Source organism: Ambystoma mexicanum, chromosome 1p (genome assembly GCF_040938575.1).
Source record: "Ambystoma mexicanum isolate Mex_15411 chromosome 1p, UKY_AmexF1_1, whole genome shotgun sequence".
NCBI classification, from domain to species: Eukaryota; Metazoa; Chordata; class Amphibia; order Caudata; family Ambystomatidae; genus Ambystoma; species Ambystoma mexicanum.
Genome location: NC_090921.1, coordinates 415,737,713 through 415,752,736, shown reverse-complemented (window position 1 = coordinate 415,752,736; position 15,024 = coordinate 415,737,713). Strand labels below are relative to the sequence as shown.

Sequence of the window (15,024 nt, the reverse complement as noted above, 5' to 3'; positions counted from 1 at the left end):
TATCTCTCAACATCAAAACTATCAAGTCCTTCCAGATCTTCAGGAAGCAGGTCATCCGCTGGCTCCTAAACAAAGAGTAGCCCCACTAACACCAGACCTCTCACCCCTGCGCGGTAACTGGCTCATGTACTGTATGTATATTGTAACTGTATATTGATAAATGTATATATATGTATGTTTTATAAGTATGCACGAAGTATGCAACACAAAGATACTTCTCAACGTTGTAACCGTATTCTTAAGCACCCTTCTACCCCTGGGTTTGGAGCGCTATACAAATAAAATAAAGAAACAAACAAACAAACCCACAGGTCCTAACGTATGAGGGTTGCTGGGGTTTTATCAATTGATGAGAGTATTTTCTCTCTGATAAAGAGGCCAGTGTTTTCGTGCTTCTTAAGGGCAGGCATTTGTTTTTTTCACTAACCTGAGTTTATTGAGTGATTGTTATTTTTCAGTAATCTTTGATATGCAATGGGCTATTTAAAATCGATGGTTATTCTCAAGGATTGTTGGGTCTATTTTTGAGGCGAGGTGTTATGGTGGCTGATTGGGTATTCCTCCTATTGTTATGGAAGTCCTACAAAAATCTGTCAACGGGTGAGCCAGAGTGAATATGAAGCCTCGGATTAAGGTCAGAAGACAAGGGTGTCCTTGCTCCAGGCATGATGTAAGTGTTTTGTTACTTTACCCAGTTCCTTGGTAGTTTTGAAGTTTGGTTTATTTGTAAAGCGCACCAGGCCCATGGGCAACCGGGCGCATAATCTTAAATACAGGTTACAACAAAATATACACAAAGGGCCAGATTTACAGGTAATACATAAATACAAAATACAATTTATGAGCGAATACAGTGTGGCATAGATACACAGATAAGATATATTAGAGATAGGGAACCTGATCTGGTGGGACGGGAAGAGGAGTGAAGTGCAAGACGCGATGTGAGGTAAGGTGGGGCATCGTTTAGGCATTTGTGGGTCAAGGCTAGCGTTTTCAAGGCAATTCTATGTTTTACCGGGAGCCAGTGTAGGTCAGATCTAAATGTGGAGATATGGGACTGTTTAGGAATATTAAGGGCTGCTCTTATGGCATTATTTTGAATAGTTTGAAGTTTATTGAGGTTAGACTGACTAGTCCCTAGGTAGAGGGCACTACAGTAATCTATTTTGGACATGAGTGTTCTAGCCAATGTAGTGCAGTTGTGAGTGTTCAGAAATGGTCTGCAGGCGGTGATAAGTTTACATGTGTAGGCAGAGGCCGACCTAACAGCATTTGTTTGTCTGTTCAGGGAGAGGGTGGAATCCAGATAAACGCCTAATGTTTTGGTGTCTTTGGAGACCTTGATGACGTTGCCATCAATACTGAAGGACTTATAGGCTTGGATAACTTTAAGACGATAAGTGGATCCTAGTAGTAGGAGCTCCGTCTTATCGTCGTTGAGGCAAAGTTCATGTTGAGCCATCCAGGCCTGGATGACCAGATAGACATCATTCAAGGCTTTGATATCGGCTGTGTAGTCACCAGTAATGGGAATGAGTATCTGGGTGTCATCCGCGTAGTTAGTGTAAGATACACCCAGATAGTCAAACACATCGAAAAGGGGCTTGGTGAATACATTGTACAATGTAGGCAATACACAAGAGCCTTGAGGGACGCCGCAGAGAATGGGAGAGGGGTCTGCCGATGCTGATGGTGAGAAAACCCACATAGATCTGTTGCTTAGGAACGAGTGGATCCAGGCATTAGCAGAGTCAGAAAAGTAAGCAGCGGATTTGAGATGTTGGCAGAGTATATGGTGGTTGACGAAATCGAATACTGGAGAAAGGTCGAGAAGCAGGAGTAGAGCAAGCTTCCGGTTGTCCTTTAGTGCCTCCATCTGAGTTTTCAGATCAATCAGGGCTGATTCGGTGCCATGTTTAGGGCGGAAGCCTGATTGTCTTAGCCCCAGGAGTTTGTTAGACTCGAGGTAGTCTTGGATATGCAGGTAAGCTGCGCAATCAAGAATCTTAAGCAGGAACGGGACCGTAGTGATGGGTCTGAAGTTAGTTGGGATGTTGGGGTCAAGGGGCGGTTTTTTGAGTAGTGGGATTACCCACGCATCCTTGAGGTTGTCGGGGACTATACCGTGATGAACGGGGCAAGGTGGTGCAAAGCTTCCTTAATGATAAGAGCTGGGCAAGGGTCTCCTTGGCAATTGGACGGTTTGAGGTTCGGGATGTTAAGAGGGGAGAAGGCGAATGGTTTAATGGATGGGTTAGCTTGGTGTTGGGAGCTAGGTGTGGCTGTGAAATGTGGTTGATCCAACTGTAATAACTTTTGTTTATTTCTGATTTTAGTTTGAAGGGTGGCAATTTTACCCAGGAGTGCTGTCTGGATGTTAGTGCACCAGTTGCTATCTTTGGGACAGGAGTCTGGGGGGGGCTACAGGTGACTAGAGTACCTTGAGAATTTTGAATAATTCCTTAGTATTTGATTGTGCTGATGCGATTCGGTTATTGTAGGAGTCTTTTTTGGCCTGGAGAAGAGCTTCTTTATAGTTAAGGGTAGCTAATAGGAGGCTGTTCTGTGTGTGTCAGAAGGGTGACTTTTCCAACGTGACTCTGCATTACATTTATCTTTGCGTAGCACTCTGAGTTGCAGTGTGAACCACGAGTTAAGGTGCGCGTGTTGTTTGGGTCTTCTAAGTTTGAGTGGGGCGATGGAGTTTATGGCTGTAAGAACTGACTGCTTGTAAATGTTGGCTAAAGTAATAGGGTCAGAGCAGGAGTCAGTGGCGTTATGGAGTTTGGGGAGGATGAGAGGGAGTAGCTTTTCTGTAGTTATGTTCTTTTCGTTTCTGGTGAGGGTGGCTGGGGCGACAGGAGGCGCTGGTAGTGAGGCTGCTTCAATGCTGAAGGTGATGATGTGGTGATCCGACCAAACGCAAAGAACGCTGGAGAGTAGGCAGATGTTGCAGTTGGTGTCACTGAGCCAGTCTAAAGCTCGCCCTTTGTTGTGGATAGGTTCTTGTATGTGGTGAGAAAAACCTAGATCTGTTAAGGTGTTGGCAAGATCAAGTGCCGCCGGGCCATTAGGGTCTTGGTAACCTAAATTAAGGTCACCGAGGATAATAATTTGAGAGTTTGTTTTCGCTTTATCAAGTACTAGAGCGGTGATGTCATTCACAAAGGAGGTGGGGGGACCAGGTAGTCTGTAAATTAAATGGATAGTGGGTGTTTGGTTGGCCGATAATGTGATTTTGACAGAGAGTAGCTCTGCGGTTTCCAACTTAGTACTCGGTAGAGTTCTAAGTCCTAGTGAGTTTTTGTAGATGAATGCGATTCCTTCACCTCTGGGGGTACGGTTGCATCTTGTAATGGCATAATTTGGTGGGATAGCCAGTGAAAGAGCTGGGCCGGAGGCGGGGTGCAGCCAGGTCTCAGAGATGGCAATGAAGTCAAGTCAAGCTGATGAGATCCGCAATGTCTAGGGCGTGGGCTGCTAGGGACCGTGCGTTGATCATGGCAGCCTTGATCGGGACAGTGATGCTAGGCTTTGCCTTAATCCGACTGGTGTTGTCTGAGGCGGCAAGGGTAGTCTTAGGGCCTTGGGGCATAGGTGAGGTAAGGGTTTATGGGGATATGCTAGGCTTCATGGTTTTCAGAGATACATTGGGGTACATGGGATGACCCTTCTTACCCATAAATCTAGAACCTAGTCTTAGGTTAGCGCAAGGTTGATTAGGTTTTTTAGTGAAGTGGTCGAGCCATATGACTGGTGCATTAAGGTAGATATTAGGATGTTGGGGAACAGTGCTAGAGCAGGTGTCAGCAAGTCTGCAGGTAGGAGCCATGGTTGCAAAGTACAGAGTGGTGGGTACCAATGTGCTAGGGGGTGATAAATAGGGGGCGCAGATGGATAACCACAGTGCGAGGGGTGCTTTTAATAGTGGGAGGAGGTGGTTTTGGGCAGGTAGGCATGGTAACATGATACCAGAGTTGGGTGGAGTAGGGCCGAGGCCAATGTAGCGGTCACTGAGTGGACAGAGCAGAATGCAACAGACTAGGTGAACGGGCTCTATAGGCTATGCGGTGCAGAGTGCACCGACGATAACAGCAAATGTCAGGCACATTAGGGTGAAACAGTGCAAAATGCAGCACAGCTAAATTGTAATGTCAGGCGCATCAGGGTAAAACAGAGCGAAATGTAGCACAGCTAGATGCAAATGTTCAAAATGCAGCGCAGCTAGATTCAAATGTCAGGCACATTGGGCAAAGACAGTGCAGAATGCAGCAGGTTAAGTCTGAATTGTTATTGTTCTGGGTGGATGGGAGGAGGACTTGCAGCTTTGGTGGATGACGAGAGGAGGTGGTAGCAACCTCGGTAGGGCCGGGGCTGCTTGGGAGTGAGTGAATGGCAGGTTGCAGGATCACAGATAGTCCTAGAACGTTATAGCGACGTAAATATGGTGGCAATTACCTGGCGCAGAAAGGGTGCAGGCAGGAGCACTGCTAGGAAAACAAACTGCAATTGTTTGGGTATAATGACGTCGCCTGGCGCTGGCTGCGCTCGGTCAGCTCCGTCAGCAAGGATGGAAACGGATGAATCTTGAGGAGTACAGATATTCTGTACAGGGGTGAGGTTAGATCTCGATTGTTGCTGGATATTTATCTGGATTTTGTCATGTCTTAAGCTGCAGTGACATTTATTGGAGAATGTGTTTGATGGTTTTTATTTGATTAGGGCCAGTTAGTTTGTTATATATTTTGAACTCCTCTTTAGATGTACATTGTTTTGAAGTTATGTATTCTCGGAAGAAGAATTTTGTCGCATGTTAGATGGATTTGTGGTATCCTCTATTGTGATTTTACATGCCAACTTATCTGGTTGGTTGGATTTTCGCCACTTTGTTTCAGCTTTTCACTCTCTCATTTTCAGTTGTGCTCGTTCTTTGTCACACTGATTAATTTTTTACCGGGGAGTGGGGTGGGGCAGGGGGGTGCTATTTTTGTTTTAGATCTCACTGTTGTGATGGTGTCCTGTGCTCCCACTGTTTCCCAATTGCAGCTGTTAAGGGGGGTATGTTGTCAATCTAGAGTTGGGGGGGACAGTCCTGTGATATATAAAGGTTTCCTCAAAGTTGTGTCTGTTTACCCTATGTAGTGGTCTCATTTATTTCCTATTTAAGTCACCATTATGTTTCATGGTGTTCGACTTTGGTGTCTCCCATTCATTTGGGCCTAGTTGGTGCTAAGAGCTTTTACATCTCTATGATCATGGTCATTAATCAAGGACTTGAATCCCAGGTCTACCATAGGGTGTATGAACAACTTGGTGATTTTGGATTCATGCAAGTCTAGCTATAGGTGTATATCTCCTAGGACAAGGGTATTGCTAGCTCTTGCTTGGATATGAAAGAAAGGGGAAGTCTGGCCATTCCAATATGAAGGTAGGGTTAATTCCTGATGGTATATTTGCATGCCATTGTTTCCAACGTAGTTGGAAAGTAGTATATCGGGGTAATTTCCTTGGGGTAGAGTAAGGCCCTGCCACCTCCTTTTTTGGTCATACGAATACTATTTTCATGGGGAACATGGAATGGACATACGTGATGAACCATGTCTGAGCGACTCCTAAGAAGTGTAAGGGATCAAGAGTACGACTCAGACAGTGGCATGTTAAGTGCTGGTTATCAACTTTTATTGTCAACATAAAAAGAAGGGTTGTGAAAATCCTATCTATCCCTAGCTATATGAGGGGTTTCCCTCCCTCAACAAAACGAAGAAATGTCTGTCAGGATGTCAAGTAAAGCGTCCTCAGACCTGTGTGCATAACCCTAAACAGACCCAAAACCGAACGTGAAAATGAGGATTTCTATGAGCTATAGTGTTATAGCGTTCTGTAATCCTTCCAAACATAAAAGTTCTGAGGTGCAGAAAAGAAATAATGTTCCACCAGGCCCTTCCCCTAGAGTTATTTTAGTGGTTTAAATATTACTTCATCACAGTTCCAGGTTATTCAAGGAGGAGGATTCTTCGCTTGAATCTCCTCAAAGCACACAGTTCTCTTGAATCCAAATCATCCTTAAAAGGATCAGTTTTCTCCCTTTTCCATTTATCACTGTTCCATGATTCCAGAGAGGTTTTAACACCTGAGCTTTTTTAGTCCTTCTCTCCCTGGTAGTCCTTCACTCTACTATCTTTACTCGAGCTTTCATCAATGCTTGTATCAGTATCAATTCTACTGCGTTTGCGTGGGCTTTCCGCAATGTTCATATTTGCATCAATTATTACAGTTCCTTTGTTTGGGCTCTCGCATCGCGAATGAAGTATTCGCCGTGAAGCGACCCGGTAACCAAGGCACTCTCCCTGGGTTAACTGGTGTTTGGTGTCTTCAGCATTAGTCACGTTAATGACTAATGCTTTCTCCGTCCTCTTCGCTTTTGGCCTGCTGACCAGCAGAGCGTCCCGTGTGCTGCTTCATTCCTGCTTGGCCTCCTTCTTTGTTTGGCAGGTCCAGCTGCCCATGATAAAGAAGCAGCAAAACTTCTCCCGTCTTGGCTTCGATGCATGCTGCATTGGTCAGCTCCTGCACTGCGTTCTGCAGTCCGCTCGCCTCCTGTGTCCCAAACAGTCAGAAAAAGTCAGATGCAGTCTCTGTCTCTCTCTAGGCTTGTTCAGCTGTGTCGATTTTAAATTTCCCGGTCTTCAGTATCATTTTCTAATGACTAGAACGTGGCATTGCTTTGCCGCGTTTGGTCATCTTCATTGCTCCATCCCTCTTTCTCGTCTCAGTACTAGAAAAGGGGGGTTGGAGAGGTGCATAATGTTGGCTAGAAAAGCCTGGGAATTCAGTAGCTACATTACAATAAGCCATGTAGTAGTGTGGCACAAGTACTTGGGGATTACTAGGAGTTACAACTGAAGGGTTTAGATATAGTATTCTCTTGCCTCGCTGGAGTACGTCTCCCCCTGCGTGGTCCTTCTGCAGATAGCCACGCCCAGGGTCAGAGTCAGGTAGCTTCTGCCTTTCCATGGCCACATGAGGAGAGACTTTCTCCAGGAAAAGGGTGGTGATATCGCCAGAATCCTCACAGAAGTCTTGGTTGAATTCTTCTATGATTTGGTAGAGGTGGTTGGTGTTTTAAAGGATGATGTATTATTCATAGTGAAAAGTCAACTTTGATGATATGTTATTTAGTTTACCTGGTGGTTGGGTGGGCAAAGAGTGAGTAGTTGTACAGATTGGTTTGATTAAGTGGTCTGGTATGTATAGCAGAGCTGATGCGGTTGCATACTGATCATGTCTGTTTGGGATATTGGTGTTGGAACTTGTATGTCAGGTGTTGTGATTATCTGTTTCATTCAGTATGTCCCCTTAGTACTGCTTTGGCGTGTTAGGTAATTTTACTAACATTTCATGAGAGCCTTTCAAACCATATGTGGGAGCTCCTGAATAGGCACATTTATTTGGTTGTGATTTCATGAGAAGGCCTGTATAAATCTGGAGAAAGGTTGAAGCCGCTCAACCTACAGGGTGAAAAGTTGAATCCAACAGTCTGTTTCTCAACAGCTGTAGTCACACTATGCCCTCAGCATCTATTTTAAGTGACACACTAAAGAAAAAAGAAAACCTCCCTGTGGGCTTACGGCATGCTTATGGTCTAATCTTCGCATTATGGCCTAGTAGGGGAGGCTTGTACGGTGACTGCTGACCCAACACATGAGCTCTGGGGTGAGTGAAAATGATCTGGGTAAGCTTGCACTGCACTGACATGTAATGGCTAGCTCGGAACAGAAAGTCATTCCTTAATAAGAAAAGTTGACCAAGGATACAAATGAATAACATGCGCAGCTCGAAGTTGCCATCAGCTGCTTCCAGATTATCATCCAGCAATAAACGTGGAGCCAACTTCTTAAAGATCACTGGAGCAGAGAACACCTTAAATTATGTTAATGTATTCCTCTCAGAACGCATCTATGTAGTCTGATTTTTGCCCATGGGCTGGTATGAGTTTATATTTGCAGCATTGGCGCTGGTGTGCCAATAAAGACCCATGCATGTTGGTGTGTTGCTGAGCAACATTCAGTATGACCTGCAAAAACTTACCAAACACATCACCAGAAGCAGTTGATGCTAAAACAAAGTAACAGAATATCGCTCTTGACGTGTACTTCCAGCCTGGAGGGTGTTGGGGTAAATATTGGCATTGCTGGTTTTTGGAGGACCACAGCCAACGTGACTTCTGTCATAAGGGGGAGGGGGCTTGCCGCATACAGTAATGGGCCTCACTACCAAGACAGAACCAAAAGCGGGCTTCATGATTATGTTGGCAGGGCGTCCTCAAAGGCAGAGAACATTATTTTCAAGACAAACAAGAAACTAAAGGCAAGGAAATCATTAGAAATCGTCAGAAAACAGCCAAATAACTTGAGTAAATCCACTACCTAGAGGAAAAAAAGGTTACATTTTAAAGTATGGATCAACATTATTAGTGTGCTACAATTCCAGGGTAAAGGACACCAAGCAAATATGTTAAGAATGAGAGCTTGACCACTGCTATAACTGAAGGGTTTAGTTCCCAACTGGATCCAGAGAGGCATAATGGGGATGTGAGGCTTTCACTAAATGTCTTCAATAATGGACATGGAAACCTGGTTGATTAGGAAATAAGGAGATTCCAGAGCCGACAGGCTTGACATGTGCCCAAAGGCCTTTCAGGAAAAAAAGTCACGATTTACTGATACCCCTGCATACCTCTGAAACACAAGGGAATTTAGATTAGGGAAGAAGTTGACTCAGTCAGAATTCCACCTCTTGTTGATATAGGTTATTCCATTTTGTGATCCCTCATGTAGTACCTGCTGTCTTCTGCGCTCTCTGCCGACCTGCCTCATTGAACACCGCCATTGCCCGTATGGCTGCCCTGAGAATTGCCCAGCGGAACACAGAAACAGGATCCATGCCTATCAATTCACGGATGTAGGCGCTGTCACTACTTCTTAGCAGTGCCACGATGTCTGGCCTCATGTAATCCGTGTTCTTCTCCCGGAAGTCCTAGAGTGGAGCAGAAAGAGCCTTCAGAAGAGGCGAGGGCACCTTCATAAACTCACCACCATCCCTACACAGTACCCCCTTTTCAAGTACATAGGAAGTAGGAACAGATTCTTGTCGTATGCCCCATCGAGCAACATCACTCACATACTTCAGAAAACTAACCAACCCCTTCTGTTCTGCCATGCACAAGAGTTTACATTATAACCACCAACTCTCAAGAGCAAACACACAACAGCCCACTTGTCATCCCCTGACTGCACCCCACCAACCTATCCATTTTTCAATCTATCCACGAGATCCCCCTTTTCAAACTACACAGGGTCTATCGAATCATCCTAGCTCACCAGCCTGCTAAACATTGCCACCTACCAGCCTACCCAATGGACTCCACACATACTGGTCTATTAGTTCTATAAAACCGTGCAAAAGCATTGATTGCAGCAAAACATTGGTACTATTTCATTGCATAGACCATTTCATCGTGAAGGGGAATGGGAAAATGTCTGACAGAAAACGGAAATAACGTAATGTGAAAAACATGCATTTGCAACTGGCTCCACTTGAGTGTGGGAATGTGCAGCAAATAATTGCTTCTATGTTTACCACGGCCAATGCTTGTGGGTCTGGCAAGAGGGGAAGGCAGGAACGGAAAGAGGGCCTGTCCGTCTGAGGGCAGAAGAAAGGCATCCCTCCACCCCCCTTCAAGATGTATACAGTGTACATTTCTTGTTCTTTTCGGTCATAAAAAGATCCAGAAAGGAACTACTTCTTTTGGGAATGGGGTATAGGACTTCCCTGTGAAGCTCTCATTTGTTCAGAAATTGGATTGGTTACTTAGGGAATCTTCTCTCACAACCTATCCTGCAAGGAGTGAAACTTTAGCAGAAAGAGTGAATAAGACACGAATCCCAAATGTCCAGAGCCACATGGCCAAAAGAGTGTGACTTTGTTCACTCTCATTTGTTCATGTAAAAATTGCTGTTGTGTTGTTCATGTATACCAAGACCTGTTGCCCCCATAATGTGGGCACAAATACATACCTTACCAGATGGATTGCCTTTCGCTAATGTGAAGGAGAAATTCCTCTGGGGACGCCGCTCGAGAGGTTTTATCTCTGTGGAAGTCACCATAAGCTCTACTGCCCATCCTGTGACCCATGGCTGGCTAGATGAAGTTCTTTGCTCCTCATGTGTAGCCTGGCATGCAGAACAACGAGGCCACCTGAGCAAGCAGTCTTTAAAATTTGAATTCTGAAAGAGGATTCTTTAGAAACTTCACACAGATCGAGTGTATAACTTGAATCCTCGCTACAGAAGAAATCCTTTTCGGTTTGGCTCTCCCCGATTAAGCCAACGTATTGGTTGTACTGGTAGGGGTCAAGACCACACATGCAGTGAGGCGCAGTGCAAAAGCTGGTTGGAGCACACTGACAATCCTTGACGTGAGAAGGACTTGCGGCCCAGATTAGCCATTCACCCAGATATGGCTAAACGTGAAACCTTGGCTTTGCAAATGTTTTCATTACGGAGTCCATTAACATGGTAACAACCTCTGGGCTGAATTGAGCCCAAAAAAAGAGCACCTTGTATTAATAATGGGAATACACAATTGAAAATGATAGGAATTTTCTATGGGCTCCCAAATTGATAAGTGCATATCTGCATCCAGATCTATCATCCACATCTAGAACACATAGTAAATCCCCCTCCCAGAGGACAGAGACTACTTAAGCTGCAATGACAAACTTGAAGCTCTACTTGGGCATAATTGTGTTGAAACTAGAAAGTCGAGGATTGTACTCTATAGTGCTTTGTCTAGTTTGGGAGGAGTGAAAAAGGGGGCAGAAGCAACACTGACCCACCAGATCCTGTGAAATGCTCCCTATTGCAAATTATTTCACTAACTTCTGTAAGCCCTCCATAAGATTCAAGCCTGGCACATACAGTGGAAAAAGCCCACAGGTCTGTTATTTCTTTCCAGGATGGTAAATTAAGGGTTTTTCTTCCCAAAACTGACGTGGTATGCTACTGGACCTGTGTATTCTCAAACTACTGGTTTTTCGCTCTAAGTATTAGTCGATTAGAGGGATCCTTTTGTCGTCGTCTACCTCCTCTTAGAAGGACCATTACAGGAATGCGCACGGATCAATGCTGAGAGAGTGAGTAAGGAATTCTCGTGAGCCCCCGGTACCAGTGCACTGACCTTTCTGCTGAGAGGCAGACCTTGTTTTTGGGGTCAGTTTGGCAATGACGAAAACGTCGTCATGTGGAGGCATTTTCCTTGTAAAACGCCTCCTCTGTAGATGGGTGAAAAAAATACCATCAAATAGCAGAGATCTTACTTTCTTTAACTTCCAGAATGAGCTGGGTGATTTTTAGCCAGGCCACACTCCTAATATCAAGACCACGGTAGATGTCTCTTGCCGTCATATCAGCATGACCTGCAGCTGACTCGAGCACGTTGTGTGCATTCGTCTTTACGACGAGCAGACCTGCAAGAAATTATTATCCATTTTCTCTGCTAAGATCTGTTGTAAAGTCTTCCATTTATCTCAGGAATCCATGGGTCATAAATTCCAGACCACAGGTTTGTGCGTCTATGTAATAGTGGCAAAAAAAGGAGCTCATATTTGGCTCATGAAGGGCGTGGGGAGGCAGCACATGCGAAGTGAAAATGTGCATCTCAGAGGATAGTATACTAGAAGTGGGAGCCTTCCCAGCGGGTTTTGGTAGGTTGTGTTATGATTGCATCAGTCTTCGGATTTTAAAATGCCCTGCATCCTGAGGTGGCCTAATAATCCAATATGAGATTATATGACTTTAAATATGTATGTTTCTTTTTATCCTTCACAGGACCATCCGCATAAAACTTTGTTTTCATTTCTCTATTCCAGGAGTAATTTCCAATGCGTACGGTCTACGCACTTTGTATGGGCTTTCCCAGAATAATGTTCACCAATGTGACCAAGTGCACGGTTTAACCTAGCTGGTGGATAGTGGGGTCACAAATGGGGCACATTGTCATAGGACAATGGTTGCTTCTCCACCCTTCTAAGAAAATCAGAGTGGAGTTACGAGGAGCCAGCAACACAGATCTGCTCAGCTCTCTTTATGCAGGTGGTGAAGGCACTCCAGAATCCATTCAAACAAAGAGGGGAACCTGAACGAGACCAAGATGTCCCCAAGACAGTCCGTAAGCAGCTTGAAGAACCAAGAGGAGTTTGGAACTCCAATGTGGCAGACGTGGTTCTCAAAGTGGTGGTCCAGATCCATCCGGGCTTCGAGAAATAAGATTCCAAAATGCGCCCCATGCAACACGATCACAACTGATCCCCATTCCACCAGACGCAGGCTGGAAAAAGGCGCCAAACCCTTCAGTTAGGAGGTGGCAGTAGCAGGAGGAAAAGCTCTTTGTTTTGAAGAGAGGAAGAGATGAAGCTGTGGAAGGAGCTGAAAGCAGGAGACTGGAGCAGAGCACCTGAAGCCTGGGGAGAGTAGGCAGCAGGCTGGAAGGAGAGCGCCAGAATACTTTGGTAAGGAGAAGATATGAGGATGCAAGATGGGCCCTGTAGGATGGGTAAAGGAAGGCCATGAAAGCTGTTGATCACGGTTGATCAAGAGAAACAGTGGGGTGGAGGGTAGCAATACCCAGAAGGCTAGAAGGAAAGGGTCAAGAAGGGTGGGAAGAAATGGACCCAGGGGGCCAGGAGGAGAAAGACTCAGAGGAGTGGAGGGTAGAAGGTACCCAAAGGTGTGAAGACGGGAGGGATAAACAGGAAGCTGAATTGGTCTAGGGGAGGTGCCCAAAGGGGTAAAGGAGAAAGCGATAACAGGGAAATGGAAAGCCTGAATTGTTTTAGGGGAGGTGCCCAAAGGGGTGCAGAAGATGGGGAGGAGAAAAGAGCTGCTGTGAGAATATAGTGATGAGAGATGGGAGAGGGAAGAACAGAAAAGAGGTAAATGAAGCAGAGTTAGTAGAGGAAGTGTTGAACGAGGTGGTGAAGTTGACCAGCTTTGAGAAGCTGAAAAAGTTGTCAAAGAAATGAAGGGAAGACCTTTGGTAACCACCAGGAAAAAGTGGAAGGCAGTGAAGAGGTAAAAATGAAGACCAGTAAAGTACTAGGGAAAGGGGAAGGAGAGGTGTAATACAGAGGTGTAGAGGGGAATTCTGGTGAAGAGAAGGTAGTAAACCAGAATACAAATATGGCTAAATCTAGTAATGTAGGTAATAGAGGGAAACCCTTTGTGGGAGCGAAAGTTGAGGAGAGATGCCATGGAGAAGATGGTGATTTGAGAACTCTGACCTAGAGGAAGGAAGTGGGGAACCTAGTGAGGACCCTGCCCAGGGGTAGTGCAGCCTCCTGTAATCCTCTGGGTTCAACCCGTCCTAGAATGCTCACCCTCATGACCCCACTTAAGGAATCCAACCACAAACGCAAAGTACAGCGTTAAGAGTCAAGGAGAAAAGACTGAGAATTGTGGGGTACAGGGCGTGGGAACACAAACTAGAGACTGGGAATTCAAGAGAAGAGACCTAAAGAAAAGTGGAAAATAGGGCACGGCAAACCCTTAAAACCTGGAACTGAGTGCTCCCAAATACTGTGGATTTGCTGGGTATTATCCAGCCCCTAGACCAGCATAACTTGCTTTGGAACACTTTACTTTCACAAGAGACACATATTGCTTATGTTTTCCCACAGCACTACCCCACAGAGGAGACCCATCTTGACAACTTTTAGTGTAACTCAGACACCATTTGTTTATGTTAGACAATGCTTTACACGTGTATTAATACAATTCCCTGTTAACCAAATTCCCTGTTCTGGCATGTTTGTCTATCAAACACCCCTGTGTGACACCATTTTCTATTGTTTTACTAATTATCTGAGCGGTTGAGGGAAAGGTGGTTAAACCTCTGCCTGGAGAACTGGTGTCAGAGTTGTCCTCAAAACCCACATTTAAACAAAGAGACAGAATGCCCAACTGTTGGTTCTACTTTTGCAATGTATAGTCAGACAGTTTACAAGAGAGAAAGGGGCGAGTGTTAACTTTGTGTTTAAGTCTCCTTTTTATGTAGATCTCGTTGAAGGGGCTTGCACGCCACTTTTAGACGGTTTATTTAAAGCATTTCTAGCACATGCATCATCCCCCTCAAACCTCCCCCCCACCTGCTTCCAATTAGGGTATTTGGTTCCCCTGCAACCCTCTTCCCCCCTACATTTTCTGTATGGATGACATCCAATTTCAGTCATCCTCCAATAGCTGCTTAAATGTCCCTTCCCACTGTTTTAACAAATTTTTAACATTTTATGCCAGGTTCCTAATGGTTTTCATTATTTCAGCACTAACGGATTGCTTAAAATATCCGATAGTTTGTTATTTTGTTACGCATTCATACTAAAACCATGTATGGTTCATTTCCCCCACAGAATTGTCCCTCAAACACACCCTGCCGCAATCCACCATCCTTTTGCGTCAGCTACGCAACCGTAGGTACCCTGCTGCGATCTCCTATGACAATGAACCAACCAACAAACAAAGAGCCAGCGTGACCTGAACCATCCCACTGTACCAATATGCATTCGGATACACACTAAATCACAATGCAATACACCATAAATAGAAAATCTAATCAATAAACACATAGATCAAGCAAAATACATTAAGAAATGTATATCTGCAATGATTTGGTCTGAAACACGTCTGCAGTATGTCTAATGTATTGTTGTCTGAAGATTTATATTTTTAATTCAATTGTAATGTTTTGTAAATTTGAAAGGTTGATTTTTTCAACTAAACAAATTAAAAATTAAAAAAAGATGTCTCAAAGGATGTGTTTGCAACTGTTGCATTGTCAATGTCAATGTTCCCGATATTTATGTAGCCCATCACTTGCTATTGAATAACCTCATTCCACTAAAGTCTTTTCCAGATTTAACTGCAGTGGATGTGTCTGCAATGGAGATGGCAGTTTCAGCAATGGCTCTTT

General features: G+C 44.6%; 1 protein-coding gene across 9 annotated transcripts in view; it reads right to left on the bottom strand.

The window, feature by feature from the left end:
• Window positions 1-15,024, bottom strand: part of MYO9B (myosin IXB) — a 925,026-nt gene that overhangs the window by 347,169 nt on the left and 562,833 nt on the right. For all 9 annotated transcript variants that reach the window (XM_069649217.1, XM_069649219.1, XM_069649218.1 and 6 more), the window contains exon 13: window positions 8,841-9,036. In XM_069649217.1, coding sequence (XP_069505318.1) covers window positions 8,841-9,036 — 196 coding nt within the window. The remainder of the gene's footprint in view (window positions 1-8,840; window positions 9,037-15,024) is intronic.